The following is a 27,599-nucleotide window of genomic DNA, read 5'->3' as shown; positions in this document are numbered from 1 at the left end:
TGGTCAGCTTTTTGGGAATCTTAACAATTCATTTCCTTGGCCTAAGGAAAGGTGTGTAACATTAAAAAACATTTTCCAGTCGGCCAACGTAACCTCAGTTCAAGTCAGCTCAGAGCGTGTGGATTAAAAAAGGTCAAGGACCAAAACCAGCCTGGTTTAGAACACAGGAGGACCGCTGACTCCTCCGAGAACGCTGGGCGGACCTCCCGTATCCCAGCATCCCCCGCGCCGGCCCTGAAGCACTTCCCGCGTCTCTATGGTAGAGCCGGTCTCTGAGGCGACCGCGGCGGTAGCGGAAGGAGAGTTCGGCCTTTTCGTGACTGGCCTGGGAGCGGTGGGACCGAGAGGGTCGCGATGTCAGAGAAAAAGCAGCCCGTAGACTTGGGTCTCCTGGAGGAGGATGACGAGTTCGAGGAGTTCCCCGCGGAAGGTAACCGGCTGGGAGCCGGCCTCCGGGCCTCGTGGACGGTGACTCAGGCCTCCGGGAGGAGGGACGCGGCGCGGGCGCTGGGGCCCGGCTCCGGGCGCGCCTCTAGGGCCAGCTCTGTGTGCGCGACCCGCAGTGCTCCCCCGTGCGGGTCCCGCGTGTGCGGGGGCGACGGTGCCTTGAGCTTCCTCCTCATCGGTAGAAGCCACGGTGATCCCGGGCCCCTGAGCCCGGCGTTGGGAGACGGCTGAGCGCTGCCGATCGGGCCACCCTCCCCGCCTCCCCGCCTTCTGTCCCCACCCCCACCCTCACTCTCACCCTCACCGGCTTCCTTCCCCTTCCCTTGTTCCTCAGCCCGTCGTTGCCTTTAAAATGGAACGGAATCAAATAGCCGTGGCCCGTTTCAGTTCAGCGCTACTCACGTCTAGTCGTTCACGGGTGAAGGTGGAATGGAGGGGGCGGGGGAGGAGGTTTCCAGGGTTCGGACTCTCCTATGCTTGACTCTTGGTTCCTCATCGATTTTCATCGCTGGAAGTTTTAAACTTTTTTTTTATCAGCGTTCCCCCTCTTCCACCCCGCTCCCCCCTCCCTCCCCATGTTTACATTTTTTATTAGCTACAGGTTTACCAGGAGGAGCGTCTCGTCTCCTTTTCTGGGTACACAGCTGTGGGTAATGGGGTTCCCAAAGTGCTTTACGTATGTTCTCTTTTCACAGATCTAGCCCTTCCCCCCCGCCCCTCCGCCCTTCCCCTCAAGTGAAGAGACTGGAGCTAGGAATAGTTTTTTTTCAAGTTACTTGGAGGTTTCACCTAACAGCTGGCCTGCTTGATCAAGCCCAGGGTCTGAAACTCTTCAACTGCAGTTAGGGTGGGTAGCGCGTTGTTGCTGGTGCTGTGTTCCAGACGCTTTGCTTGATTGGCGCCTTGTTGGTTGTAGGATAACGTGTGCAAAACAGGACATTGCTCATGGGTTGCCCTGCTAAAGGCGAGGGGACACAAGTTGTGGTCGGCGTGTACAGATCTGCTAGAGAAGCAAGATCTGCTTTGCTAATGCCATCTTAAATTTTTTATTTTTTTTATTAGTGAAACACCATGAGGTACAGTTATAGACTTACAAATTTTTGTGCTTGGGTTTCAGTTATACAATGATCGAGTACCCATCCCTCCACCAGCGCCCATCCTCCACCACTATGGGTCCCAGCATCCCTCCCACCCCCCATCCTCCCCCATCCTACCCTGCCTCTGTGGCAGTGCATTTCCCCTTGTTCTCTCTCTCTCTCTCTCTTCTTTTGGGTCCTGTGTTTTGCAAGAGAGGCATTGAGTGGCAATCATGTTTGGTCTACAGTCCACTTTCAGCATGCTTATCCCACCCTGGGAGGATCCTCACAACACCCTTTATTTGGTGCTCTCTTCTCTATCTGAGCTTCCTTTTCCCCTAGCACGTGTGGCTGGCCTCCAAGTTGTGGAGCAAAATTCCAGGTACTAATCTCAGCCACTCCTGAGTGTTAGTCTCCCATTTTGTTGCTTTATGTTCCCCAGATGAATGCAATCTTTCTGTGTCTATCCAGCTCTTTCTGACTCATTTCGCTTAACATGATACTTTCCATGTAGTACCACTTGTATGTAAATTTCATGACTTCATCTTTTCTGATAGCTACATAGTACTCCATTGTGTAAATGTACCAGAGTTTCTTTAACCAGTCATCTGTTCTCGGGCACTCAGGTTTTTTCCAGATTCTGGCTATTGTAAAGAATGCTGCAATGAACAAACAATTGCACATGTCACTTTGACTATACTTTTTTGCCTCTCTGGGATATATTCCCAGGAGTGGTATTGCTGAGTCAAATGGGAGATCAAATTCTAATTTTTTGAGAATCGGCCATACTGTTTTCCAAAAGGGTTGGACCAGTCGAATGCCATCTAAAATTTGACCTCACCCAGTCATCAACTCGCTATGGCTAAAACTGCAATGCTGAAGGGATCTTCTTATTTATTTTATTTATTTTACTGAGTTGCTTACTACTCCAGTACAAACATTAACCTAAAAGCACCTTTCTTTTTCATTTCTGAGAACCCCCTATTATGCAGATTGTGTTAATTTGGGTGGTCGATTTTATCTGTCTGGGGCCTATATTCTTTATCCCATTTTCACAGTTGCTACATTATTTTTGGACATTGAACTATGTGGTAGCGAACAGTTATTGAGGGCACCTTCGTCAAACTTGCTCAGACTTAGGATTGCAGATAGCATTTACTCATTATCATGTACAGGATACAATGTAGGCACTTCCTTTACATTATGTAGTTCATCACCTCATTCTAAAAGAAACAGGCCCAGAGAAAACCAGAGATTGGCATTAAATGGTCATGTCAGAATCTAAAAGGCCTTTCTGACTCATCAACTCAAGCTTTGTACATAATTTTTATTAAAAGTGCTGGCTCCTAGTAGGTAGTCAAATGCTTTTTGAATGAATTAATCGATTTAAAAATTGGCATTTAAGAATTGATTGCTTTAAGAGGATTTAGAAATACCTTGTGTACCTGGTAGTACGTTTATTTTTTTCCTAGAAATTTTAATAGCTTTTGAGGAATAGGAAATTGTTCTGCTGACTATGTTGTGTATAGTAATTTGTTCACAGTATAGTAGCACATAGTAAAAAAAAAATCTCATTAAAGTTAAAAAGCAAAGAAAGTTTTTTGAAGACACAGACCTCTGGTATAGACAACATTCTGGTATTTATTATTAGGTAACTAACTACTGGTCTGTCACCTTACAGATATCTTTGGTTCAAATGTGTAGAACCGAGTTCATACAGGGAATTTTCATTTAGAATGAGAAATCGTATTTGAAATTCTTGTGTTTGGGCCTTGGTTTATTTGGTCTGCAGAGTTTGACATTCTGAGTTCCAAAGTCTGTGGGGCTGGGTTGGGGGAGTTACAGGTTTTTATATTTTTTTCTGGGAGCTATAAATTCAGGTGGACTTTCCCTTTGTGTTAATTTGAATTAGATACTGTTGGATACAAAATTAGTTCACTAAGTTAAACCAGTTGATATTTACTAATAAAAACTGCTCTGGTATTTAGAAAATCTAGAATTCAGAAACACCTCCAAAGAATAATTTCTCTTTTGGGCTCTCCTTTTCTTGCTCTTTTTTTTTTTTTTTAACCTCGTCATGATTTGGTCTTCATTGCTACTTACACTGTGATCCATGTGAAGCAGCATCCTTGGATTAACTTGGAATTTGTTAGAAACACAGCATCTTAACCACGATCTACCTATTGAGAGATGGTACACGTACTATTGCCAAAGTCACTTAACAGATACAAATTAAAGTAAAATTACCAGTAATCTTTTCAGTTTTACTTTTAAAATCAACAGTCTCTTAGGACTCCAAATTCTAGAAATTAAATGATCTCCTTTGTCTAGGACAGTGTTCTTAAACGTCTTTATACTTACAGACTGGCACCTGCCCTGTGTACAGGCCACAGACCATCAGTTATAATGAAGGTGATTCTATAGATAGGTGGTTATACAACCTTTCTACACTTCAGACAGGCACAGGTTTGTGGATTAGTGGTTAAAGAATGCTGATCTTAGTACTGGAAGCCATTGCTAAAATTACAGCTCCTTGGTTTGACTGATGGCTGTGGGTTTTAGTTGCTGCATCTCATCCTAAAGAAGAGCTTGTTAGGTAGGATGTCACTTGAGTAATTTTGAGGCAAGGAAATTTAATATTTTAAAAAGGAAACTGTTTTACGGATGTCTCATTGCTTCTTCTAAATAGCTTTTTAATGTTGGAGTGTACTATGTGGCTGTTTCTCTGAAGGTACAGAGGAACAAGTCAACTTTTGATCTTCCCTGTCCTGTATTCCATGGTCATTGTTGTCTTTTTTATGTCGCTCCCCTCCCCACCCTCAGCTCCGCCATCAAAGTGTTTCAGATTATTCTGGTGACTGTAATCTGGTCATTAAGAATAACAGTTTATGTATAGGATCTTTGTGAAATCCATTCTGTGCTCTGGACACGATTGATTATAATAATTTTGAAAGCTTTGACATGGTTAAAATTGGAAAGCAGTTTCAGAACTTCAAATCTATGGTCTTCATGTATGTCAAGATCACACAACTCAGATATAATAGAGTGTGGTCTAAAACAAAGGTTATAATTTATTTGAAACTTCAGTGTTTTTACGTAATACAACTTCAAAGGCTATTGCAAGTTTTTTCAATTTTATTTCTCTGACAATTAGAAGTGCTTAAATGTACAAATGGGCCTTAAGTGTTAAGTGGGCCTTAAGATTCTCTTAATGTTTTGTTTTGTTTTTTAAAGTTATGGTGAAGTTACAGAGTTATTCATGGTTGAGTTTCAGGCATATATTTAAACACTGATCTCTTCACCAGTGTCCACTTCCCTGCACCAGTGCCCCCTTTACCCCCTCGCAGTTTCCTTCCTGTGACAGATTTGGGAGATTTTTGGCATGTTATGGAAAAGCCTTTTATTGATTCAGTGTTCCTCTAGGAGCAATTATATAATACTCTAGGAGTATTATAATAAGTATTCCCTAATTTTTCTATGTGAATAAAACAGCTCTATTATCAAAAGAAGTCAAGAGTATTCCATCCTTTTCCTGTATCCCCTTAAGAAGTTCTTAACTAAAGCATTATAAATTTTTAATTACGTTTCATGTGTGCATCATTGAAAAATCGCATCTGTATATACTAAATTAAGTTTGTCACTAAAAGTTAAGTTATATCCTTCCATGTGTATTTGTCCCTATTGTTCTGGTTTTCTCCCTTACCCCCTGCTCTGGTAACCACGAATTAGTCTTATAGTCTAAAAGTTTATTTTTTGTTTTACTTAGTTCGTCTGTCTTCTCTAAATACCACATGAGAAAAAATGAACAGTGTTTGTCTTTCTCCATCTGGCTTACTTCACTAAGCTTAATACCCTCTAGGTTCATCCATGTTGTAAATGGTAGAATTTACTCTTTGTTTGAATAACTTAGTCACTTGATCACTTGACATCCATTATTCATCGATTTGCTCAAGTGGGTGCCAGTAACATCTCCATGTTGTCCCTGTCGCATACTAGTGTAGCCCAATAGCGTCTGCTCGTTCTAGGAACACGAAGAGCCTCAAACTGATCATTCAGGGTCTTGACAAAAAAAGTCTGACCATCTCGTAGATGGGCACCTACGTGATCTTTTGACATCCCGTGGAATCCATTTGGTAATGGCTGTAGTCCAGCGGTCGTCTCTAAATCTTATGTGTCCAGCCCATCTGATTTTCGATACCTTGGCAAACAAGACAGTGTCCCTGATTCTTGATTGTCTACAGAGGTCGGAACTACAGATTCTTTCTCTCATTTGAGTGAAGCGTGATACTCCAAGCATAGCTCTTTTGATTTCTCTTTGGGAGCCCTGAATAGCATTCTCATCCTTCGCTGATTACATTGTTCTAATAACATTAGCCAAGCGGCACAGATGCTGGCTGACTAGGACCGTGAGTGTGGAAAGGTCGGACTACAGCTGAATCTCACGAAGACAATGTTTATGAGAAATGGTCTCCTTCCTGACGTTCCATTCGCTCTCAACAGAAAGACCATCTCTGAATGCAACAGTTATGTGTACCTAGGTCGAGAAGTCAACATGACGAGTGACCTGGCACCTGAGTTGAGCAGGAGGAAGAGAGCGGCTTGGAATGCCTTCAAGAGCATCAAAGAAGTAACTAGGAGGACAAAGAACCTCCATCTCCGAGCACATCTCTTCAATTCCACTGTTCTTCTTGCATTAGCATGCTAGTGTCGCCTAATGGCGTCTGCTCACTTCAGGAAAACGAAGAGCCTCAAACCGTTCTTTCAGGGCTTTGACAAAGAAGTCTGACTTCTTGTAGGTGGGCGGCCAGGCATTTTTTTGGCGTCTCATGGAATCCAGTCAGCAACAGCTCTAGTCCTGGGGTCGTCTCCAAATCGCATTACGTGTCTGGCCCATCTGATTTTCGAAGCCTTGGCAAACAAGACAGCGTCCCTGATTCTCTATCGTCGATGTAGATCGGAACTCTGGATTTCTTCTCTCACTTGAGTGAAGCGTGGTAACTCCAAGCATAGCTCTTTTGATTCCTCTTTGGGAGACCCAAATAGCGTTCTTATCCTGGTTTTTAGGGCCCAGGTCTCTGAGGCGTATGTTAGTACAAGAACAGTGGAGTCGAAAATATGCCTGGAGCCAGAGGTTCTTCGTCCTCTTAACTTCTTTGTTGGTCTTGAAGGTGTTCCACACCACTCTCTTCCTCCTGCTCAGCTCAGGTGCCAGGTCATTCATCTTGTTGAGTTCTCGACCTAGGTACACATAACTGCTGCATTCAGAGATGTTCGTTTTCTTGAGAGCAAATGGAACGTCAGAAACTAGTACGTTTCTCATGAACATATACTATATTTTTATATTCTGTCTATTATGTATAAAATATATTTTATTAATATATATAATATATATTTATATTATATATTTATATGTATCTTATATTTCTTTTTTTGTCTTCTAGTATCTTTTTGTATCTTATATTTCTTATAAAACTTTTTTTTTTTTTTGCTTTTTTGTGTCACACCCGGTGTTGCACAGGAGTTACTCCTGGCTTTGCACTCACGAATTACTCCTAGTAGTGCTTGGGGGGACCATATGGGATGCTGAGAGTTGGCCTGGGTTGGCCTGGTGCAAGGCAAGCACCCTACCTGCTATTAAAGCTTTTTAGTTTGATGAGGTCCTGTTTATTTTTGCTTTTCTTAACCTGGTCTTTGACGTCCAGTCCCCAAGCATGTTTCTAAAGCTGATGTCAGCTTATTGCCTATGTTTTTTTTCTTACTGCCTATGTTTTTTAAGGTCTTATATCCGATCTTACATTCAAGTCAGTCTGTTTTTGTGTTTGATGGTGCAGATCTAGTTTCACTCTTTCACATGTAGTTATCCACTTTTCCCAGCACCATTTATTCAAGAGATTTTCTTTTGTAAGTTTTAAACTCCTTTGTTGAAATTGTCTTAGCTTATATATACATACGAGGTTTGTTTTTGGACTCTGTTGTTTTCCGATATTATGTTTTAATTACCATCATAAGTTACAGTTTGAAGGGGGAAACTATGATAATCTCAGACTTTATCCTTCTCAGAAGTCTTTTTGGAATCTTAAGTTTTTAAGAATTTCATAAGTTATATTTCTGTTAAGAATATCATTGACCAGTGAAGTGTTTTACTGACATTTTCTTCAGTGTACCTTATAGATTCTGGTCTGATGTTGATGTCTTTAATCCATTTTTATCTGACTTTTGTGCTTGACTTTAGGTAGAGGTCTGAGAGGTCTGAGCCTTTTTTTTTTCTTTTTTTGCAGGTAGCTGTCAGTTTTGCCAGCACCACTTGTTAAGAGGCTTTCCGTGTTCCACTTCATATTTCTTTTGTTTTGTTTTGTTTTTTTCTTCCACTTCATATTTCTTACTCTCATCAAAAATTAGCCAGTAATTGCTTGGAATGACACTGGACAAGATCTGAGGGTTAAAAGTAGGTAAAGGGATAGTCTTGATAATCTTTCAGTATCAATATTGGAAACCACAATGCCCAAAAGGTGTGGGAAGAGAGCAAGGAAGGGGCAAAGAGCCTGCCATAGAGGAAGGTGGGGAGTGATTGGAGAGAACTTGGGGACACTGGTGCTGGGAAATGTACACTGTAGGAGGGATGGGTGTTGGAATACTGAAGTATTGATGGAAGTCCAATCATGAACAGCTTAGTAAGGTTTTTTTTGAATCACAGTGATTCAATTAGAAAAGTATTTTTTAAAAAGAACGTACTATAGATGAGGGAAATATTCTTTAAAAAAATGTCACTGGGATTTTGATGGGGATTGTACTGAATCTGTATAGTGCTTCAGGTAATGTGGGCATTTTAAACAACGATAACTCTTCAAGTTCAGGATTACAGATTATCTTTCCATGTCTCTGTGTCTCTGTCTTTACTGTTTCTTTGAACACTGCAAAGTACAGGTTTTTCAATTATTTGGTCAAATTAATTTTGATCTCAATTCATTGTCATTCCAATCTTTATTATTTCCCTTTATCAACATTTTTTATTTGCTTTTTCCTCTAGTCTTTTTTTTAGATGCAAGGTTAATTTTCTTTAAATTGTAATTTTTTTTCTTGATGTAGGCCTACATTGCTACGAACTTTCTTTTTGGTGCTATATTTGCTGCATTCCATAATTTCTAATAAGTCATATTTTCTTTTCAATCTGTTACAAGGTGTTTATTTCTACTCTTGATTTTTCTTATTGACTCAGTTTTTTTTGGGAGCATATTGATTGTTATCCACAGATTTGTTATTTACCCTACTTTTGCCTAGATCTTATTTCATTATGATCCAAGAAGATGCTTAATAATAATTTAAATCTTTGAATTTAGACTTTTTTGTCTCAGCATTTAGTCTGCCATAAGAATATTCTCTGAGCATTTGAAAAGAATGTATATTCTGGTGTTGTCCTTAAATATCTCTTAAAAGTTCTTCTCATCCTACTTTTCCATTTAGGATCCTTGTTTCCTTGGTGTTTTTTGGGGCTGAATTATTGTTGTAAGTGGGGTGTTAAGGTCTCCTGTGTATTGCTGTCATTATCTCCTTTTAGGTCTCTTAATATTACATATTTTGGTGCTACAGGGGCTGGAGCGATAGCACAGCAGTAGGGCGTTTGCCTTGTGCGTGGTTGGCCTAGTTGAGCGGGTTCAATTCCTATGCCACTCTCAGAGAGCCTAGCAAGCTACTGAGAGTATCTTGCCCGCACGGCAAAGCCTGACAAGCTACCCATGACATATTCGATATGCCAAACACAGTAATGACAAAGTCTCACAATGGAGACGTTACTGGGCCTGCTCAAGCAAATCGATGAACAACGGGAGGACAGTACTATAGTGCATATATAGTAATAATTATGCCATAACTTCAATTTATCCCTTTATTATTAGAGATACCTTACTCTTGTCTGGAAGTTTATTTAGCGTACGTGTAGTAGTTCTCTTTTTAGTTTTTTATTGACTTGGAATATCAGATAACTTCATTGTCTTTGTTCATTTTATAGCGTAAGCGAGTCTCTGGAAACAGGTTTGACTTTTTAGTTCCTCTAGCCATTTCGCCTTTCCATGTTTTTAAATGAGGTCTAGTTCTTTTGTTTCATGTGTGTGAACATGGAAGGATATATAATTCATGATGGGTAGTTTTTTATCTTTGGGTTTTTTTGTGTTTGTTTGTTTGTTTGTTTGTTGTTTTAGTAGGGGAGGACTGCCCAAGGGTACTCAGAGGTTACTGCAGCCTCTGTGTTCCGGGATTAGCCTGGCAAGCTTGAGGGACCATAATGGGATGCCTGGGATAGAATCTGACACGGCCACTTAACTTGTAAGGCAGATTCCCTGCCCACTGTACTATCTCTGTGGCCCCTTTATCTTGAGTATTTTGAATTTATCATTATATTTTCTCTTTCCCTATGGGTTTTTCTGCTGACAAGTCTGAGGAAAGTCAATGGGAATGTGTTGTTTTTAAAACCTAGCAGGTTTAGGCAGATATTTTTTGACTGTTTCACTGTGTTACACTACTTTGTTCCTTGATGTAGATCTCTTTGCATTTAGGCCAGAGAGACTGTATGGTAGGGCATTTCTCTTCCACTACATGGGCTTGGGGTCCACTCTCCGCACCTGATACAGACCCCCAGCACCCTGAACTCAGAGCCAGAAGTAAGCACTTACACTACTGGATGTGGCCCAAAAGTTGGAAAAAACAAAAACCTGATCAGTAGGTTTAGGTCTACTGTTACTTTGCTTTTGTCAACTCTTAGATGTTGTCACTGTCATACAAGGGGTGTGATCTTTAACTTCTTTAAATTATTTTCGTTTCCTTGGTTGTGATATTGAGGAGGTTGGGGTCTCTCACTTGGTTAGGGTGCTTGCACATATGTAGTTGTTGTGTTTGTCTTGGGTTACATACTTGTTTTGCAGTGCTTGCATACTTTGGTTACAGTACACTGGACATTAAACAGTATGTAATGTCAGCACTGGGGTGTCCCAACTGCATCACAATGTGGTGTGATGCTAGGATTTAAATTCATGGCCTCTGGCCTGCAAAGCAGCTGCTTTATCACTGAGCCACATATTGAGCCCCTTAAAAGATTTTTGCAGCTAGATAACAATAATTGTGTGAGTAACTGCTTATAGCAAAAACTAAACTTTTATAAGTGTATGCGTTGAAAAATAAAAGCATTATTTTCCCCACCTTTTTCGCCCAGATGATTGTCATGCCCCAGTGGTTGCCACTGTTAAAAGGCATTTTTAGTGTCATTCCAGAATTCTTACATATCTGTCTTGTTACGTGTATGTGATAGATCATTTTTAGTATAGACATGTTTTGTATGTATATTTTTATCTTTTTTTTGCTTTTTGGGTCACACCTGGTGATGATGCACAGGGATTACTCCTGGCTCTGCACTCAGGGATTAACCCCTGGTGCTGCTCAGGGAACCATATGGGATGCTGGGAATTGAACCCGGGTCTGCTTGCATGCAAGGCAAACGCCCTGCCTGTTGTGCCATTGCTCCAGTCCCAATATATTTTTATCTTTTAAATATGTATATTTAAAATTGGTTCACTGAAGACCACATTATACCCTTAATCTAATTGCTGTTTAAAATTATACATCATAGACATTTTTCTTCCATTAATATAAAAATTTTGTGCTTTTTAATAATTTTGATTTCAGTTTTTATTTTTATGGGGGAGGTTTTCCATGCAGTGTTTTTTAGTTAAATTGCAGCTCTGATGGCCAGCAGTCTTCAGTCCAGCAGTGTGGGGGACCAACAGAACTCTATATATAGCACCAAGGAGCAAACCCTTGCCTCCAGGAGGCAAAGCATGCACACTAGCCCCATGGGCCATCTCCTAAACCAGATGTGTTTTCTCGATTTTATGTTTTGTTTTCTCTATTACGAGATATACTGCCATAAATATTGCTACATCTTTGAGTGTGTACTTTTGTAATTATAAGATAATCTCTTAGGAAATTGCCAGATCAGATTAGCAAGTTCATTTTTACAAATGCAACTAGTATTTCCCTTCCCATATTTAAAACTCATTTCCAGTACTAAGGAACCTTACTATATTTTCTAAAATAATAATGTTTGTATTTGGTTGCATTCCTTTGTAAAAAATTTTTGTTTTCAGACCACAATGGATGCCCTCCTTACCTTGCTTAGGCTTCTCCATTCAATGCCAGACCACCCTCATCACTTCTTTCTTTAGCATTTGGCTCTTTACCCTGTCCAGGCTCTGGCATTCTGGTCTCATTATGCTGCTATACATAGAAATCCCATCTTACTCTTTGATATCTGACACCGGACTAGACCAGATTTAAAACTTGACACATATTGTCCAATTGTCTTTGATAAAGGGTTACTAATAACTAACATTCTCATCTATTCATAAGCTTAAATACTTAAGTAATTTTATTGAATATTTAAGTTAATTTTGGGCTGGAGGGATAGCACAGCAGGTAGGGCATTTGCCTTGCACGCAGACAACATGGCCGACCCGAGTTCGATTCCTCCGCCCCTCTCAGTGAGCCCGGCAAGCTACCCAGAGTATCTCGCCCCCATGGCAAAGCCTGGCAAACTACCCGTGACGTATTAGATATTCCAAACACAGTAACAAGTCTTAAAATGGAGATGTTACTGGGTCCGCTCGAGCAAATCATGAACAATGAGAGGACAGTGACAGTGAAGTTAATTTTAAAGCTAGTGGATGAAACATAGAATCATGTCATTTTTATTTTGATTCATTGCTTTGAATGCTATTTACCTTTGATTTTTTTTGAAATGTTACCTCCTGAATCCCTAATTTCTTAATGATTTAAGGTTAATAAATAGTCATGTGAGATTTGCATGGTTGTATTAGTCCTCCCAAATTGCCACTACATAGTACCATAAACTGAATGACTTACACAGGAAAAAATTATTTTATCACAATTATGTAGTCTAAAAAAGCTGAATTCAAGATACTGGTCTGTTTGTGAGAGGTTTCTTGCTGGCTTGCAGACTGGTGCCTTTTCACTGTCCTCACATGTTTGAGAGAGCACCTCTTACATGGCCACTAATTTTTGATTTCATGTGGACTCCACTCTCAGGACTTCATACAGCACACCCTCCCCCCAGCACACCCTCCTCCCTTTGTTTTTCCAGTCTTTTTTGTTCGGTGGTCACACCTGGCAGTGCTTAGGGCTTATTCCTGACTCTGCTCTGGGGTCACTCCTGGTGAGGCTCAGAAGACTATTTTGGATGCCAGAAGTTGAATCGGGGTGGCAGCATGCAAGGCAAGTGCCCTACCTGCTGTCTTATCTCTCCAGCTTGCATATAGCCCTGTTTTCCTACAAAGACCCTCATGTCTGGATATTACAATAGTGCTTGGAGCTTCAATATAAAAGTTTCTGGGTTGGGCAGAGGACATGGGACATTCAGTCCATTAATGATTTAGCTAAATTTCATATCATTGAGTTTTGCACAATCCTGGATTTTGGTCAGTGTTAGGGGACCTCCCTCCCCATCTGCTTGGGATTTGGATTTTGAATGATATTTAGTACTAAATTTGTTTAAAACATGAACCGTTTGTAACATTTTGTTTTTATTAGAGGTATAATAATAGAGGTTTTTATTTTATTAGAGATATTGTTTGTAGGTTTTTTGACAGTTGTTATGTTTTCTGATATTAAAACCTTATACATTTTTAAATGTTGTTAGAGTTTTTTGGTATTTTGGGGGCGCCACACCCACCAATGCTTAGGGTTCTCTTCCAGTAGTGTTCAGGGGACCACATGAGATGGGGATTGAGCCCTGCCTACTGCCTACTGTTCAGTTGCTTCAGCCCTAGTAGAATAGGTTTTATAAGAGCATAGGAATAGTACAGAAGATAAGGCACTTGTCTTGCAAGCAGTCAGCTAGATTCATTTCCCAGCATCACATATGAGCCCCTCAAGGAGTGATAGCTGGGCACAGAGCTAGGAGTAATACCCATGTACTGCTATATGTAGCCCCAAATCCCCTTCCCTGTAGAAAAAAAAATAATAATAATAAAATAAAAAAGGCCAGAAGCTGGGTTTAGTCAAAAGTATTCTAAAAATATTTATTATATAAAATATAAAGATGCCAAAAAAGCAGTGTATATTTTAAGGATGCTTATAGGTAAATAGGTATAAACAAGTACCTTTATTTAAAGTAAATACCTTTTATAATACAAACATACCAAGATATTGATGCTTGGGAGGGTAGCTAAGAGATGAAGAGATGTGTGATGCAAGGTATTAAACTAAAGTTACTTTGAAAAGCCATTTGATTAGCTGTTTCACTGATTTTGCGGGATGAGCAAGCAATAAACAGTTATTAGTACTTAAATTGCTACTTGTTTACTGTAAATATTACTCATTGAAAGATTTGAACTGAACAGTATTGAAAAAAATTATAAATTTTGATGCTATAACTTGTATTCTTCTGAACTATTTAAAATTCACCATATATATATATATATATATAGTTTTTTTCCAGTTTGGTGTTCTGATCTACAAATAATACTCTGTAAAATAATATTGTTGCCTTCATTCTGGAGCCTATTTTTTTCTTTTATCTCTCAAGTCTTTGCAGTAATTTACACATAATAAATTATTAGGACTGAGGAAATTGCTCTAGTTTTGGAGTGCATGCTTTGCCTGCAGGAGTCCCAACCTCTGTCTCCAGCACTTCATAGTTAGCCCCCAAGCACCCAATGTTTGACCCCAAAACAAAAAATAAATTATTCTTTCAATGTATATTGTTCCTATAAACCTGTATTGCATGGTATGGGAGAAAAAGTTATTAGCTGATGTTATCAGTCTAAGTGCTTTTGATAAGTCTTATGGGGGTTTTAATCCTTATGACAGCACAGTTACATGATTTGCCAAAGTCATCAGTATCTGGAGATTGAGACAAATTAACTCCGTAGGTGGATGCTGTCTACCTTGGCATTTCTCAATTGGGAGTTGTATGGACCTCTAGATTATTTCAAAGGAGCAACAGGTGAAAATTACCTAAATGGGGACCACAGTACCAGTTAAGGGTGCCACAGGAAACTGGTTAGAGTTGGGAAGGCAGGGGATTCACAGTTGGAAAAAGGTTGAGAAACACTGGTCTAAGTATCAGTTTCGAAGAAAATGGATCACACTGTGTTTGAGCATTGAGTTACTATTTCAAGTTTCATAGTATGTTGAGTTAGTACCTCAAACTTGTCACTAACACTGAGTTAGTGCCAACCTTAAGTCTTGTTGGTTTGGGGAGGGACTTATTCTAGGAAGTGACTCTACAACTTTCCCTCTTCACTCTCACTTATATCAGAGCATCTTTGTTTTGTCTTTTCCTGCTGTATTTCTGAGTCAGATCTCTATTGGTTTCCTTCAGTAGGGATAAAGAGAGAGATCATTAAACAACTGAGAATATAATGCAACAACAGTTGAAAAGAGGAGGGAATTATTTCTAATTGTTTACCATGTGAGATTGTATATTTGAGTAGAACTTTAAAAAGTAGGAAAAGGGAATCGTAAAGGTTAGTAAAAGGACTAGGTATTTGGAAGTGGACAACCATTGTGTGTCTGTTTTGGAGACTAAGCTTTAAACTAAATGACTAGTTTGCACTTTATTCTTAGATTAAAAAGTGAAAAGTGAGTTTTGCTTAATATGAGTTTAGGTGGTTCGATTTTTGTGTAGATGGTTTATGGGGAAAATAGCTCAACGGAATTAAATTGCAAAGATATATTCAGAAAAATAGTACGTTGTTGCAGTAATTTAGGTGAGGACTAAGGCCCTGATATGATATAGATTGTTAATTGTGAATGAAATACATAATGGTATAAGAATAATATGAATGTCTTAGCAGCTAGTTTGATATTTAATGGTAGAAATAAGAAGCCATTGGTTATAATTTTTGGATTTGTATGTATAGTGGAAAATAATAATGGAGTTCACATTGAATACTCTTGACTGAGTTACAGGGAGAGCCAAAATGAGGGAATCAAGAGTAGTTTAGGGCATCAGGACTTAAGAAAGATGAGCATAATCGCTTTGGGGAATTTTAAAGAATATTATCACTTATCACTTATCCCATTGTTCATCCATTTGCTCAAGCGGACGCCAGTAACATCTTCATTAGTCCCTGTTGAGTGATAGTGTAGCCCAAATTGGGGGCTCTTTCAGGGTCGGGAATGAGACCAATTATTGTTACTATTTTTGGCATATTGATTATGTCACTGGTAGCTTGCCAGGCTCTGCTATGTTAAAGAATATTAGAGAGACAAAAGAACCAAAACCTACACAACCAAAAGCAGGACAGCTGGAGGAACTGTTATGTTGGATAATTATTGAAATAATTGGTAATAAAAACTGAGTATTTTAATTTCCTTCTTTTTTATGTAGGAAAAACATATTTATGTAAGCCATTTTGAGTCTATGACTTCTGACCACAGATAACTGAAAACTCACTAGTAGTCTGGTAGCAGTATCATTTATGACTTGCTTTTTATTCTACTGTTGGCCCTTATTGGGGAATTGTAGTGGTTAATAATGTTAGGCTAGGTATTCTTACCCACTGAATAGACATTAGATTTTAATCAGTTTTATACAGTTTAAGCAGAAATACTATAAATTTATCTCAGAATGGCTGTATGTGATGTAGCTTTTATTGTCATTTTTGAACATAATGATGCTATTTGCAACTATTGCTTTCCTTTTTTTGCATTCACCTTTGATGGTGATTGTACAATTCAGAACTTTTTGAAACTTTTATTTGTGTCTTTTCTATTTTTCATATAGTGTTCTGTATATACATGCACATTTTTTATTTGAAGAAACTTTGTTGGAGATTAGTTTGTTTATATTCAGAGTAGCTTTACTGTTAAAGAATGAATGAGAATTTGATATTCCTGAAAATAGATGTAAAATACAACATTTGCAGCTCCATTTGGTATAAATGGAATTTTCTCTTTACTTTTCCTTAGAGTGGCATCTATGTAAGAAATTTTGGAATGTGTTTTGGAGGGTGGGGAATGGAAATAGTTTTAGAAACATTTTCTAAGTTGAGAGAAAACTCTTTCACACTTTCAATGTCAAGGTGATAGATATGAAATATGTGTAGTCTTTAGCTTAGATTTTTGAAAGTACAAGAGGTAATTCTCACTTGGTAAATGTGAACAAGACCAAATTTCAGAGCAAGTCTTAAATAATTTAAAATTGCTAGAAACTCATGGTTTAGGCATTTTTTATTAGATCTTTCCAAGACTTCTTAAAATATGATAATTATTTTACTGGTATACATCTGGTGATCTGCACGCTGAAGTAAACACAGCTGTGGTTATTAAAATGATTACTCACAATCTTGGCAGTGCAAGGTGTTGAAGATAATACATATACTTCTTATGGTCATCTATATATTGAAGAGAGGCATTAGGCATGAATCAGGTATCCTTAAAACTTTATAAAGATAACTTAAAATTTGGATGATTATTTGTTGAAAACGGAAACACAGGTATGAGATGTATTATAAGAGATGTTAGCATTTCAGAGATAATCACCTATGCTTTATGTCGCATATTGATTTGATTTTGTATATTGAACTTACGTAAATTGTAGCATAGGTGGCATTGGAATGTTTATAAGTGTTAGAAATGATATATGAGGGTATTATATCTTACACATTGCTAATCTTTATGCATAATGTAATTCAGTACTTTCCTACTTAGTGAAATTATTATCTTTTGTTTTGTCCTTATAAAATTTTTATTGAATCACTATGAGATAGTGTTACAAAGCTTTCATGTTTGAGTTTCAGTCATACAGTGCTCAAATACCCATCTCTCCAGCACCAGTGCACATTCTCTCCACTACCAATGTACCCAGTTTCTCCCCCGCCCTTCCCGCTCCTTTTCAACCCTCCCCCAGAGTCTATGGCAGACAATTTAATGAAAATCTTAAAGTTTTCATCTAAAATACATTATAGATTGATCTGTCAATCTGAACAGTTATAAAAACAAAAAGTTTTTTTTTAATGGTGTTCCCACTAAATAGTTGTAATAGCTTAGTAAGTTACAGCACAGCGGGTAGGGTGTTTCCCAGGCACGCAGCCAACATGAGCGACCCAAGTTCGATTCCTCCGCCCCTCTCAGAGAGCCTGGCAAGCTACCCATGACGTATTCGATATGCCAAACACAGTAACAACAAAGTCTCACGATGGTGATGTTACTGTGTCTGCTTGAGCAAATCGATGAACAACGGGAGGACAGTGACAGTGACAGCTCAGTAAGTTATTAAAAGGTTGTTTTGGCAGAGATATTCCTTACAAGGTTAGGTGCCTTGCTACATTGCCAACCAAGGTACCATACCCAGCAACTCCTTTGGTCGGTAGCACTGCCCTTAGTGCAGTCCAGGAATAAGCTCTTGAGACACCATTGGAGTGGACTCTCACCTCCCATAAAGGTCTTGGGTTTCTAATGTGTAATAATTAGGAATAGGAAGTATAGAATGCACGTACCGCAGTATTTCTCACTTCTAAGATAAGGTGCTATCCTAGGTTTAAGACCATATTCAAATTTATATGATACTTAATGTAGAAGTTTAACCAGTTTTGCCATTTTTTCTCCTTTTTTTACTTAGCAATGTCATAATAACAAAGTGTTGTAGAGGAATACCAAAGAGATACAAAGCTCTTGTAGTGAATCTTTTTGTATGTATATTCTACTTAAAATCTCCATAGTATATTTCCCTCCAAGAGGCAGTTTCTTTTTGCTTGGATTTTATTTTTACCATATCCTTACCCTTTCCTTGCTATTAAGTTTGTTAGAGGAGAAAGAGATGTTTTGTCTGTAGGCTAAATTATAATCAGAATTGAATTCAGTAAATTCAGATTTGTCACTCTTTAAAAGAAGATAATGTTGAAATAATATTTTACATTTTATGTTAAGGATTTTTACTTTTTTTTTTTGGAATATAAGATTGGCATGGCTTGCCTACAAAATAAGTTAGTTATTACTTTTATTATGTTTCTTTTGGTGATTCTTTAAGCTGATTGAAACTACTAAGTACTTTATGAAATAATTTTTTTTTATATTTCTCATGGGCTGGAGTGATAACACAGAAGGTAGGGCATTTGTTTGCCTTGCATGTGGCTGACCCAGGTTCTATTCCTCCACCCCTCTTGGAGAGCCTGGCAAGCTACCGAGAGTATCCCGCCCACTCAGCAGAGCTTGGCAAGACCCCATGTCATATTTGATATTCCTAAAACAGTAGCAACAAGTCTTACAATGGAGACTTTTATGGTGCCCACTCGAGCAAATCAGTGCTATAGTGCTACAGATTTTTTTTAATTTTATTTATTTATTTTTATTGATTCACCATGAGATACAATTACAAAGCTTTCATGTTTGAGTTTCAGTCATACAATGATCAATCACCCATTCCTCCACCAGTGCACACCACCAAAAATCCCCAGTATCCTCCCCACCCATTCCAACCCTTCCCCTGCCTGTGTGGCAGACCACTTCCACAATACTCTTTCTCTACTATGATTACATTCAATATTTCGACACCGGTCCCACCACCACTCAAACCTGCCGAAAAGGCAATGCTAGATAATCTGTTTTGTATTGCTTGTTATGGATAGCATAAAATATTGCAAGGCCTCGAGAGTGGCCACACACTCTAGGAATTCTAAAATTTTAATAATGAAGGTCTGGAGAGATCTCTGCAGCGAGCTGCTTGGTTTTGAGATTTGTGTGTACGTTTCTGGATCATGGCTGTGTGGAAGCTTAATAAGTAGCCCGGGGGCATTTGTGGGCGTCATCTCAGGGTCGCCTGGGCAGAGAGAAGAAGGGCCGCTTCCTTCGCTGTCCCATGAGGCCTGGCGTTTGCCGCTTCTGCTCCCTCATACTGGACTTTTTGTTGGGTTCTGGAAGACTGAGTGCTACAGATTTTGATGTACTCAGTATTCTGTCTCTTATCTTTGTAGTTTTCCTAAAGGGATCTATTTTCACTGGGACTCTGCAGTCCTCTCAGATCTCTGTGCCTGTAATCCTCAACTCTGAAATCTGAATTTATAACAGACAAATTTGAAATTCTGTGAGTGCTTTATTTAAAATTTTTAAATAAGTGGGCCAGAGAAATAATACAACAGGTAGGGTGTTTGTCTTGCATGTGCCCAACCCAGTTTCACTCCCCTGCACTTTATAATGTCCCCTAAGCACCTCTAGCTAGGAGTGATCCCTTAGCACAGAGCTAGGAGTAAGCCTGAGCACACTGTGTGTTGGGGGTGTGCCCCCCCCCAACAAAAATGAGCTGATTTTGATCTATTAGCACTGTCCTCCCATTGTTCATCTGTTTGCTTGAGCGGGCATCAGTAACACCTCCATTGTGAGATGTGTTACTGTTTTTGGCATATTGAATATGCCACAGGGAGCTTGCCAGGCCCCCCTGTGTGGGCAGGAAACTCTCGGTAGCTTGCCAGGCTCTCTGAGAGGGACGGAGGAATTGAACCTGGGTCAGCTGCGTGCAAGGCAAACGCCCTACCCACTGTGCTGTTGCTTCAGCCCTTGATACACTAGTATTACAGATAAATATATTGGGTAAAATGAGGCTCCATTCATTTATGGTTTGGTGGCCACTCCTTGGTAGTGCTCCAGGGGACATATGTGTTACAAGGGATCAAAAAAGATTGGCTGTGTGCAAGGCAAATACCTTGGCTTTTATTCTATCTCTCCAGCCTCCTCCCCGCCATCCCTTAAAAAAATTGGGTTTTGTTTTGTTTTGTGGTCACAGCCAGCTGTGTTCAAGGAGTACTTCTGTTTTTCCAGTCAGGATCACTCCTGGCAAGTGGTTAGGTGACTGTTTCCGGTGCCAAGAATTATATCTAGGTTGGCTTCATGCAAGGCAAGTGCCTTATTTTACCCACTGTCCTATCTCTCCCGATCCCATTCCAGCCCTTTTTAATTTCTTGTTTCATTTTATTTTGACTTTTGATCCACACCCACCAGTGCTCAAGAGCTATTCCTGGCTTAGTAGTAACCTTTTTGGTGTTTGAGGGACCCATGCAGTGCCCGGGATTTGAACTAGAGTTGGAGGGAGACAAGATAAGCACTTTTAACCCCTGTCCTATCTTTATAATCTTGAGACTCCTTTTTAATTTTAAATTTTGATTTCAGGCATTGCTTAATTTTCTTCTATTGTATCTGTTAATCTGTAACAGATTTTATATCTTTTGTGCCTTAAAATAGTCCCTCCTTTTTTGACTGAGATTTGTTTTTGGAAGAAAAAGTTACTTGTTATAATATACATATTAAGATAAACAGTTTATTGATTTCAGTGGCAATGTGGTAACCGTACCATTATTAATTATGTCGTGGTCTAGGTAACAAGGTTACAATACATTAGCTAATGAATACTCTTGACTGAGTCACTTCTCTGTTACTTGAAAGTACAGATTTAAAAGTAAATATAAGAACATCTCAGTCCCTGTCAGTTTAATTTTGAGATTGGCTGGGAGCAGGGCTGATGGATAGGGGTTGCCCTTGAAGCAGTGCTCAGGAGGTCAGGGGCCCCCAACAGGTGTATTTCCCCCTCTGGTTTAATGCAGGGTTCTGACGGTGCTTCTCCTCTGACCCTGTGGGTGGGAGGGGAGTTAAGGATACACCCACTGATAATTGAGGACACATGTGGTGCTAGGACTTGAACTTGTGTTGAGCACATACATCTCAGACATGAGCTCTAATCCATTGTACTCGCCTAATTTTGACATAATTAAGTTTCTTAAGAATTTGAGAAAATGGGATAGCCAGAGTTAGTACAGTGGGTAGGATGCTTGCCTTGGCATGAGGCTGATCCAGGTTTGATCCCCAGTATAGCGTATAGTCCCTGAGCTGACCAGGAATAAACCCTGAGTGCAGAGCTAGGAGTAAGCCCTGAGCACCACCAAGTGTGGCCCGAAAACAAAAGAAAAATAAAATAGAATACCATTTGAATTTGCCGTAATCCCTCCCTGAAATGTGTGTTGGGGGGGGGGGGGGGAGGGTGCGGCACAAACTTCTGAAATAAGAACTAATATTTGGTTACAGTAAACATTATTTTACAGATTTTTTTCCTATGTGTATGTAAATGTACTACTTTCTGTCCAATTTTGGTGTTGTTTGGGGGTCATTCCTAGTGGTGTTCAGGACTGACTTGCTTCTGGCTCTGTGCTTGGGGCTGACTTCTGATGGGGCTAGAGGATCATATGGGATGCCAGCATTGAATTGGGTCAGCTTTGTGCAAGGCACTTGCCCTGCCCTACTCGCTAGCTCTGCCTCTCCTGTGCTATTTTGTTACTCTCTTATATTCCTAGTTTGGGGACTAAACTGTCTTAATGATGTTCCTTTACATAAATGTTTCTGACTATCCTACATATAAGGTAAATATCTAACCCTCCCATATGCCAAAGCGGAAGAAGAAAAAAATTTAGGGAACAAAATCTCTAACATTCTCTTTATGTATTTTAGTATTTTTCCTTTTAAAATAAAAAATAATAGAAAATATTGATCATGGCTTATAATTTTGTCTGTTATTATCTGTGTGGGCTGGAGTAATAGCACAGCAGGTAGGGCGTTTGCCTTGCATGAGGCCCACCTGGCCAACCGGGGTTTGATTCCTCTGCCCTTCTCGGAGAGCCTGGCAAGCTACCTAGAGTATTCCGCCTGCACAGCAAAGCCTGGCAAGCTACCCGTGACATATTCAGTATGCCAAAAACAGTAACAACAAGTCTCACAATTCGTTGTGAGACGTTATTGGTGCCTGCTCAAGCAAATTGATGAACAACGGAAGGACAGTGCTATTATCTGTGTATGAGTTAAGTTCTTTTATATTTATTAGTTTTGAATTCCAGGCTAATGTCTTCCTGCTACTTAGCTTGCTCTGGTGTTTTGGAATTGTGTTTAGAAAAATTGTGAAATAGACATTTACTTACCCAGAAAAGGTCATCAAAATCAGTAGCTTTCAAACATTACAAGTTTTCCCTGCAAAAATAAATACTATTAAGTTTTTTTCAAAATTTTATTAAGGTACCATGGGTACATAGATGGGCTTTTGATAAACAGTGTTCCATCACCAATCCCACCACCAGTTGTCAACTTCTCTCCAGGAGTGGTCCCATTCCTACCACCTACACCCAACCCCCAGCTCCAGCCTGCCATCCTGACAGTCACCTTTTAAGTTTGATCATTAAAATTTGGCTCTCATGTTCTAGAATAGCTTCAAATTTAAGAATAGAGTGGACAGCATAAATTGAAATTTAAAGAGGAAAATTCCCACTTATCATAGATATGCTGGATGCTTAAGTTAATGAGTCTTAGATGGCAAACTTCTTACTATTATAGAAATGATAAATGAAGACTATTTCTGTTTCTGATTTTAGACTGGGCTGGTTTAGATGAAGACGAAGATGCACATGTCTGGGAGGATAATTGGGATGATGACAATGTAGAGGATGACTTTTCCAACCAGTTACGGTAAATTTTAAGCCATATTTTTATATTGTACTTTATTGTAAGCATGGAATATGTAACTTGGATATGATAAGCTCTCAAAACATAATCTTTGAAATGTTTCTGAAAATCAAAAGTAATATGCATTTCCTTTGTCTCCGGAGAGTTTCAAAACATGAATACTTTGTGTAAATGCATAGAACTTTAGTTATTTCTAGTGTCTTTATAGAGGTTGTTAAATAGATGCATATTTGCTATCATATTTTTTCATGGGGTTCATTCTATAAATGTTAATTTTCTACTAATAATTGAATAACTCAGCAGAAATTACAATCGTAGAGTGTTGAATCCATTTGATTGGTGATTCTTAAACTAAAATGGAGATTCGGATGATGAGAACATACTTTTTCAATTAACATACATCTCTGCCTAATGTAATTGATAATTGAAATAAAATTTATATAACATAAAATTGACCATTTAAAACTAACTGTTCAGTGGCATTTTCTATCTTCACAGTTTTATCTACCCATCATCTCTCATTATTTCCCAGACATCACCATGTTAAAAGTGAACACCATACTCCATTAAGCCATCACTGTACTTTTCTCTGCCTGTTTCCGCCCCTAACAACCACTAATCTGTTTTCAGTCTATGGATAAGCCTGTTCTGATTAATTCATATAAATGGAATCAGATAATAAATGACTATGTGTGTTGTATCCTTTCACACAGCATCGTGGTTTCAAGTTTATCCTTGCTCTAGCATGTACTTCTCTTTGTTGTTGTTGTTGATAGTTATGGATCCACTCCCTTTTATGGCTATGTAGCATTGGGGATCAAACTCAGGACCTCAGTCGTATAAAGCATTTTGCTCTATCACTTAAGCCAAAGTCTCAGGCTTTGCTCCTTTTCATGGCTGAAAAAATAATCCATTCTATTTCCATATCACAATTTGTTTTTCCATTCATCAGTTGAGGAGTAGATATTTCCAGCATTTGGATATTGTGAAAAGTGCTGTGAATATTCAGTTAAGCTTTTATTTGAATAGTTGTTTTTATTTTCAGGGTCGTATAATTTTAAGAGAGGGATAACTGGGCCATGCTGTAATTCTGCCAAACTTTTTCCCTAAAGCAGCTGAATGGCTTTGCATTACTACCAAAAGTGTATGAAGGTTCTAATTTCTTCATATTTTACCAAAGCTTGTGATTCTTTTTAATTATAGCCATCCAACTGAATATGAACTAGTGTCTTATTGTATTGATTTGCATTTTCTTTATGAAAAAAACAAGTCTCTTGTATTTGTTCCCCTTTTGGAGAAATATTTAGTCAAGTCCTTTGCCAATTTTTTTTATTTATTTACTTTTGGTTTGGGGGCCACACCTAACAATGATCAGAACCCCTGGCTTTGCACTCATGAGTTGGGGGATTGAATGCAATGCTGGGGATTGAATCCTGGATCAGCTGTGTGCAAAGCAAGTGTGCCCTGTCCACTTTACTATCTTATCTCTCCAGACCTCCTTTGCTCATTTTAAAATAGATTTTTCTGTCTTTTTGTTACCAGGCTGTTAGAGTTCTCTTATATATTCTGGGTACTAGAGTGTATGAGTACATTGCAGATACTTTCTCCCTTTCTGTCGTCTTTCACTTTCTTCAGCTTTCTTTGCATAAAAGTTTTAATTCTGATGAAGCTTAACTTACCTATTCAAAATAATTTATTGCCAAATCCAGGTAATGAAAATCAATGCCTATTCTTACAGTTTCAGAATTTGAGCTCTTATATGTAATCTTTCATTTTAATTTTGAAATATTTTTGTGTGCTCCAGCTTGAAGTAAGGATCTAACTTTGTTCTTTTGAATGCAGATATCTAGTGATTATAGCACCTTTTATAGACAATCTTTCCTCCCTAATTTGGGGAAGAACACAGGCTTGAAGAACAAGCACCATGGCTCTCATGGGAGGAACTTCCAAATGAATTTTTTTCGTGGAGTTTTAGATTCAGAAAAGTTAATTTGGTGTTGTCACAAGAAAGCCCTACACTGTTGAAAACCTTGTAATCTTATTTCTTGCATGTTGATGGTCAAAACATAATTTAGATTTTTCTGTAGATTTTTTTTTTTTCTGAGGGGTCTACCCTTCTCTGGGATTTCTGCATCTTTGTGGTGCCTTAGCTTCTCAAAAAGCTCTGGATTTTGTATCTCAAAGGAGTGCAGTCTTCATGTCCATGGCTACACTTCAGGGCTAGGGAATCTCCAGCCCCCTAATTAATAATCTCTAATTATTCTCCAGAAGTACTTTTCGGAATTAGTGAAATAATTTTCCCCCCATCATAGTCATAAGTTTTTTTCATACGAAGTTATTGATACATTACCAGTGCTACCAGAGTAGAACTAATGAGCTGATAGTAAAGCTATAATATTTTGTACAGAAGCCATGAATTGTGTGGGCATTGAATACATTTGAATACATTCTGAATATGACTAGGGTAACTGATTAAATGAGTATTTAATTTAATTGCAGGAAAGGGACTTTTCAAACAGAGCTCTTGGGCCTGGGATCTACTCCCAACAATACTTGGCCTACCAGCCCAGTTGTTCAGTACTTGAGCCAAAGAATGCAGTGCTGCTAGAGCCCTCCGATGCTTGAAGGCCTCCAGGGCCACACCCAGCAATAACTTGGAGACCCTTTGGTGGTAGGGATCAAAACTGTATGGGGGGCATACTACCATTGTGTCTTGACCAATATTCTATGTCCCCGGCACCATGTATGGTCCCCTGATCCCTGCTAGATCCCTGAGTCCAGAGCTCAGAGTAATCTTTGAGCACGGTCTGATGTGGCCCCCAAACAAAAATAAAAATAAGTCCAAATTACCTGGATTTCAACTCTACAGCTACTTCCTAGCTGTGTGAACCCACGGCAAAACCTTGACAAGGACTGTCCATGTTCCTCTAAGTGCAGTTGCTTTTAAGAAATAGAAGTGAGAAGGCCATCTCTATCTCAAAGAAACAAAATCATTCTTCTTTGCTATTTCTAATATCATTTGTTTTCTCTGAGAATGGAAATAGATTACAGAATTTTCCTCACCATATATTACTACGTCCATAAAAACTCCAAGTAGCCTGCCATATATAGCCACTTTCATATAATAGTTTCTTGACTGGTAAGAGTTCTTAAATCTCCGAAAGGCTGGCTTTTAGTCTTATTCTTGATTTTTGTTGTAAAAGAAATGCTGTTTTTGTTTCAAATAGTGTACATCTGTGTCTTGTGCTGAATTTCTCTTTGTTTTTAGATTTTTCCATTCAGCTAGTGCATATTAGTATTTTTTTATTTTGAATTTTTTTGTGGCCTTGGTTTTATTTTCCATTTGATTTATTACGTAACCAGAATTTTATCAAAGAATTACATGTTTTCTCAGAGAATTTATGTGATAGAGAAGCATATTGTCATTTTTTTTTTCTTTTTGGGTCACACCCAGCGATGCACAGGGGTTACTCCTGGCTCTGCACTCAGGAATTACCCCTGGTGGTGCTCAGGGGACCATATGGGATGCTGGGAATCTAACCCTGGGCGGCCACCTGCAAGGCAAACGCCGTACCGTGGTGCTATTGCTCCAGCCCCTATTGTTGGAGTGATAGCACAGCCGTAGGGCGTTTGCCTTGCACGCAGCCAACATGGCCGACCCGAGTTTGATTCCTCTGCCCCTCTCGGAGAGCCCAGCAAGCTACCGAGAGTATCTCACCCGCACGGCAGAGCCTGGCAAGCTCCCCGTGACGTATTCGATATGCCAAACACAGTAACACAGTAACAGTAACAATGCTTGTAAGCAATTTGTAATTGCTGACCATTTCCCTAGAAAAGCAACAGACATGAAGTTGGACATATAATGCATCTTGTTAACTAGATCTTAGGTTGAACTTTGGGGCTATGTCTTTCATTTAAAAAATATTGAAAATTTGAATAATCTATTATTTGTTTCAAATTACTTACTAAAAATGTTAGGGATGTTAAGAAATGTGAGGAGATAAATGATATTATACATCATGTTTGCATTGTGCTTACTTGGATAATATGATTGCACCTAAGCCAAATTATACTTGCGAACAAATGTCTTTATATTAATGAATGTCTCGATACAGGGTTTGTTACCTTTGTTTTTATACAGTATTTTATTATTGTATCTAAAAAAATTACAGGGAGCAAAATTTTATTAGTATGTCGATTGACATCGTTTCCTTCTTATATAAATTTCTTTTTAGAGATTAAAATTAAAGCTTTTTAATGGTATCTTAAACTGCTGCCTGGCTTACCTGAGTGTATTTTATACTAGATATATGGAAAAACTTTTGTGAAGAGTGTGTAGTGATATTACTCTTTTGTGTTTTTATCATAGTGCTGAATTAGAAAAACATGGTTATAAGATGGAAACTTCATAACATCCAGAAGAAAGTGTTGAAGCAACCTAAGTTTGAACTGTTACCTAAATTCTAGAACGAAGAACCCAGGATGGAACACTTTTTAAAAAATGTTTATTTCATGACTTGCTTGGATTTATTTTTGTTTTTGTAACACAAAATAAATGTTTTGATCAAATCTTCA

At 38.8% G+C, this 27,599-nt stretch overlaps 1 protein-coding gene across 1 annotated transcript; it reads left to right on the top strand.

Moving 5' to 3' along the window:
- Positions 1-255: 255 nt before the first annotated feature.
- SEM1 (SEM1 26S proteasome subunit) lies at positions 256-27,599 on the top strand. Its single transcript, XM_056118407.1, has 3 exons — positions 256-430; positions 22,934-23,027; positions 27,394-27,599. The coding sequence occupies exons 1-3, from the start codon at positions 355-357 to the stop codon at positions 27,434-27,436; spliced, it is 213 nt and encodes a 70-aa protein (XP_055974382.1). The 5' UTR covers positions 256-354; the 3' UTR covers positions 27,437-27,599.

Source organism: Sorex fumeus, unplaced genomic scaffold, assembly GCF_029834395.1.
Source record: "Sorex fumeus unplaced genomic scaffold, SorFum_2.1 ptg000037l, whole genome shotgun sequence".
NCBI classification, from domain to species: Eukaryota; Metazoa; Chordata; class Mammalia; order Eulipotyphla; family Soricidae; genus Sorex; species Sorex fumeus.
The sequence above is the reverse complement of the archived record's forward strand: the minus strand, read 5'-3'. Positions and strand labels throughout refer to the sequence as shown.